General features: G+C 44.1%; 1 protein-coding gene across 1 annotated transcript in view; it reads left to right on the top strand.

Annotated features, from left to right (window-relative positions):
• Positions 1-2,800, top strand: part of LOC105536085 (aspartate-rich protein 1-like) — a 32,619-nt gene that overhangs the window by 16,187 nt on the left and 13,632 nt on the right. Inside the window, exon 7 of the mRNA XM_011975359.1 lies at positions 1,075-1,169. Coding sequence (XP_011830749.1) covers positions 1,075-1,169 — 95 coding nt within the window. The remainder of the gene's footprint in view (positions 1-1,074; positions 1,170-2,800) is intronic.

The raw sequence follows: 2,800 nt of genomic DNA, 5'->3' as shown, positions 1-2,800 counted from the left end.
TTTTTTTTTTAGCAGAGGTGTTGTTTTACCATATTGGCCAGGATGGTCTCGATCTCTTGACCTCATGATCTTCCCACCTCGGCCTCCTAAGGTGCTGCAATAACAGGCATGAGCCACCGCACCTGGCCAAATTTGTGATTTGTTATACCAATATTTTGTATGTCTGAATGAATAAGCATCAAATAAAAAAAATTTATGTAAGCTAGTTAACCAAAAATCACCCCGTACTCATGGACATTTTTTCATGAATGTGTTCATTTCTGTTGGTATACATTTCCTCATTTCAGTAATTAATGTATATTTGAACCTGGAAACTTATCCTCATGGCAGAAAGTGTTCAGTCACATCTCTCAGCTTCACTGGTGTAGGTAGAGCAGGGTCTGTGAACTTGGCCTGTTTGAATAAAGCCTGATCTTTAGGGACTCTCCTCAGGGAGAGTGACACAGAGCTGCTGAAGCCCCTGATCACAGGGGCTCAATAGGTTTTGTTCACACACCCTGGTTCCAGAAGACTTACAAAGAGGAAATCATGACTATTTTTAATTGTAGCATTTTAATATTTATTTTTAAAAATGATCTTTATGAAAAAGAATGTGTGATTAATAGAATAGTTTGGGTAAAATTGAATCCATTTTATCAATAAAATAGGCTTTTAATTATGTAATAAATCCTTTAAAACAGATGTTAAATATAATACCATCATAAGTGGATCCCACTGTACTGGCATGGTCTTGAATATGTTATGAAAATACTGTTTGTTTAGAAGAGTTTCAAAACATTTGAGAGGGAAGAAGGCACTCTTCCACTGACCATTAGTGTGCATTTTAGTTGCATTCTGGCTTGACTCTTTGTATTTCTGCATGATGCCTCTAGTACAAGGCCAAGGCCTCCATGTCTCATGTTTTTGCTGCTCCCCTCCTCTGCCATCCCTCTTCTACTCAGCAGAATAGCCCAGCATCAACTCAGGCCATGCTTGTTAATCAACCACTTGCATACACCACATCCAGCAAAGCTCCCTGAGTGACTCACAGTCACAAACACCCAGGGCACTGATCTTTCCTCTGTGTCCTTCTAGCTTCTCCTGAGGACAACCTGAGTTTAGTAGCCCTTCCACGAAGTGAAGATAGTGATTGTGATGATGATGAGGAGGAGGAGGATGATGATGCCCAGGTAAGATCACCTTTCTTTGTCTTTTAAGGAAATGTTGGTTTTCTGATGTGAGAAACAAACTCACCAGTCCAAACCCAAAGAATAGACTCAGGGAGCTGAAAAACAGCAAAAGTAAGATTTTCTTTCTTTTCTTTTCTTCTCCTCTCTCTCTCTCTCTCTTTCTCTCTCTCTCGTCTCTCTCTTTTTCATCTCTCTCTCTTTTTTTTCTTTCTTTTTTTTTTTTTAAGATAGAATCTCACTCAGTTAGCCAGGCTGGAGTGCAGTGGTGCAATGTTGGCTGAGTGCAAACTTCTGGTCTCAATAAATTCTTCTGCCTCAACCTTCTGAGTAGCTGGGATTACAGACATGTGTCCCCATGCCAGCTAATTTTTGCATTCTTAGTAGAGACGGTGTTTCACCATGTTAGCCAGGCTGGTCTCAAACTCCTAGCCTTAGGTAATCAGCCCACCTTAGCCTCCAGAAGTGCTGGAATTACAGGCATGAGCCTCCATGGCTGGCTGAAAGTGAGACCTTTAGTGACAGTGTTGCCAGATTCGGTGTCTGATGGGCAGACCCGCCCAGCACAGTTTCAATAAGCAATTTATCCCCTAGTGTGCAGGTCCCTCCCCTGGTTCCTCATAGACTGAGTACTGTGGAGTCACAATCTTCCCGGGTGTTGCCTATTGATTGTTGTGGAGGGGCTTCAGACATTTTTCTAGGGTTGTCTTACTGCATTGTGTTGCAGCCCACAATGCATTGCCATCCTAGTAAGCTCAGGGTTCTTCAAGTATTTGACTTATGACCTAAGTAGCTGGGCAGGCTGATAAGAACAAAGTGAGCAATTTGTAGGCTAGTAAACTTTCATCTTAGACTAATCTTCTTTGGTTGAAGCGAGGGCAACTAAGTAGGGAGGAGGTGGGCCCTGAACATGCAGGCATTGCCTCTCCAAACAGGAGCCTAGTATATCCTATTTCTTCTGTACTTTGCTGAACTAAACCGGTTCAAGGTACTTTGTCTTAAAAATGGACCACTGTGGCCAGGCACGGTGGCTCACGCCTGTAAACCCAGCACTTTGGGAGGCCGAGGCGGGCAGATCATGAGGTCAGGAGATCGAGACCATCCTGGCTAACATGGTGAAACCCCATCTCTACTAAAACTACAAAAATTAGCCGGGCGTGGTGGCGGGCACCTGTAGTCCCAGCTACTCAGTAGGCTGAGGCAGGAGAATGGTGAGAACCCAGGAGGTGGAGCTTGCAGTGAGCCGAGATCGCGCCACTGCACTCCAGCCTGGGAGACAGAGCGAGAGTCCATCTCAAAAAAAAAAAAAAAAAAAAAGAAACTGAGTAAAGGCTGGGCACCCACGTGGTAGCAACAGGGCCAGTGGTAGGGATCTAAAAGCACCTCTAGGTCATTGGTTAAGAAACAGGCTGGGTGTAGTGGCTCATGCCTGTAATCCCAGCACTTTAGGAGGCCAACGTGGATGGATTGCCTGCGCTCAGGAGTTTGAGACCACCCTGGGCAACACGTCAAAACCCTGTCTCTACTAAAATACACACACAAAAAAAGGCTTGCAGTGAGCCGAGATCATGCCACTACACTGCAGCCTGGGTGACAGAGCAAGACTCCATCTCAAAAAAAAAAAAAAAAAAAAA

Source organism: Mandrillus leucophaeus, unplaced genomic scaffold, assembly GCF_000951045.1.
Source record: "Mandrillus leucophaeus isolate KB7577 unplaced genomic scaffold, Mleu.le_1.0 Scaffold154, whole genome shotgun sequence".
NCBI classification, from domain to species: domain Eukaryota; kingdom Metazoa; phylum Chordata; class Mammalia; order Primates; family Cercopithecidae; genus Mandrillus; species Mandrillus leucophaeus.
The sequence above is the reverse complement of the archived record's forward strand: the minus strand, read 5'-3'. Positions and strand labels throughout refer to the sequence as shown.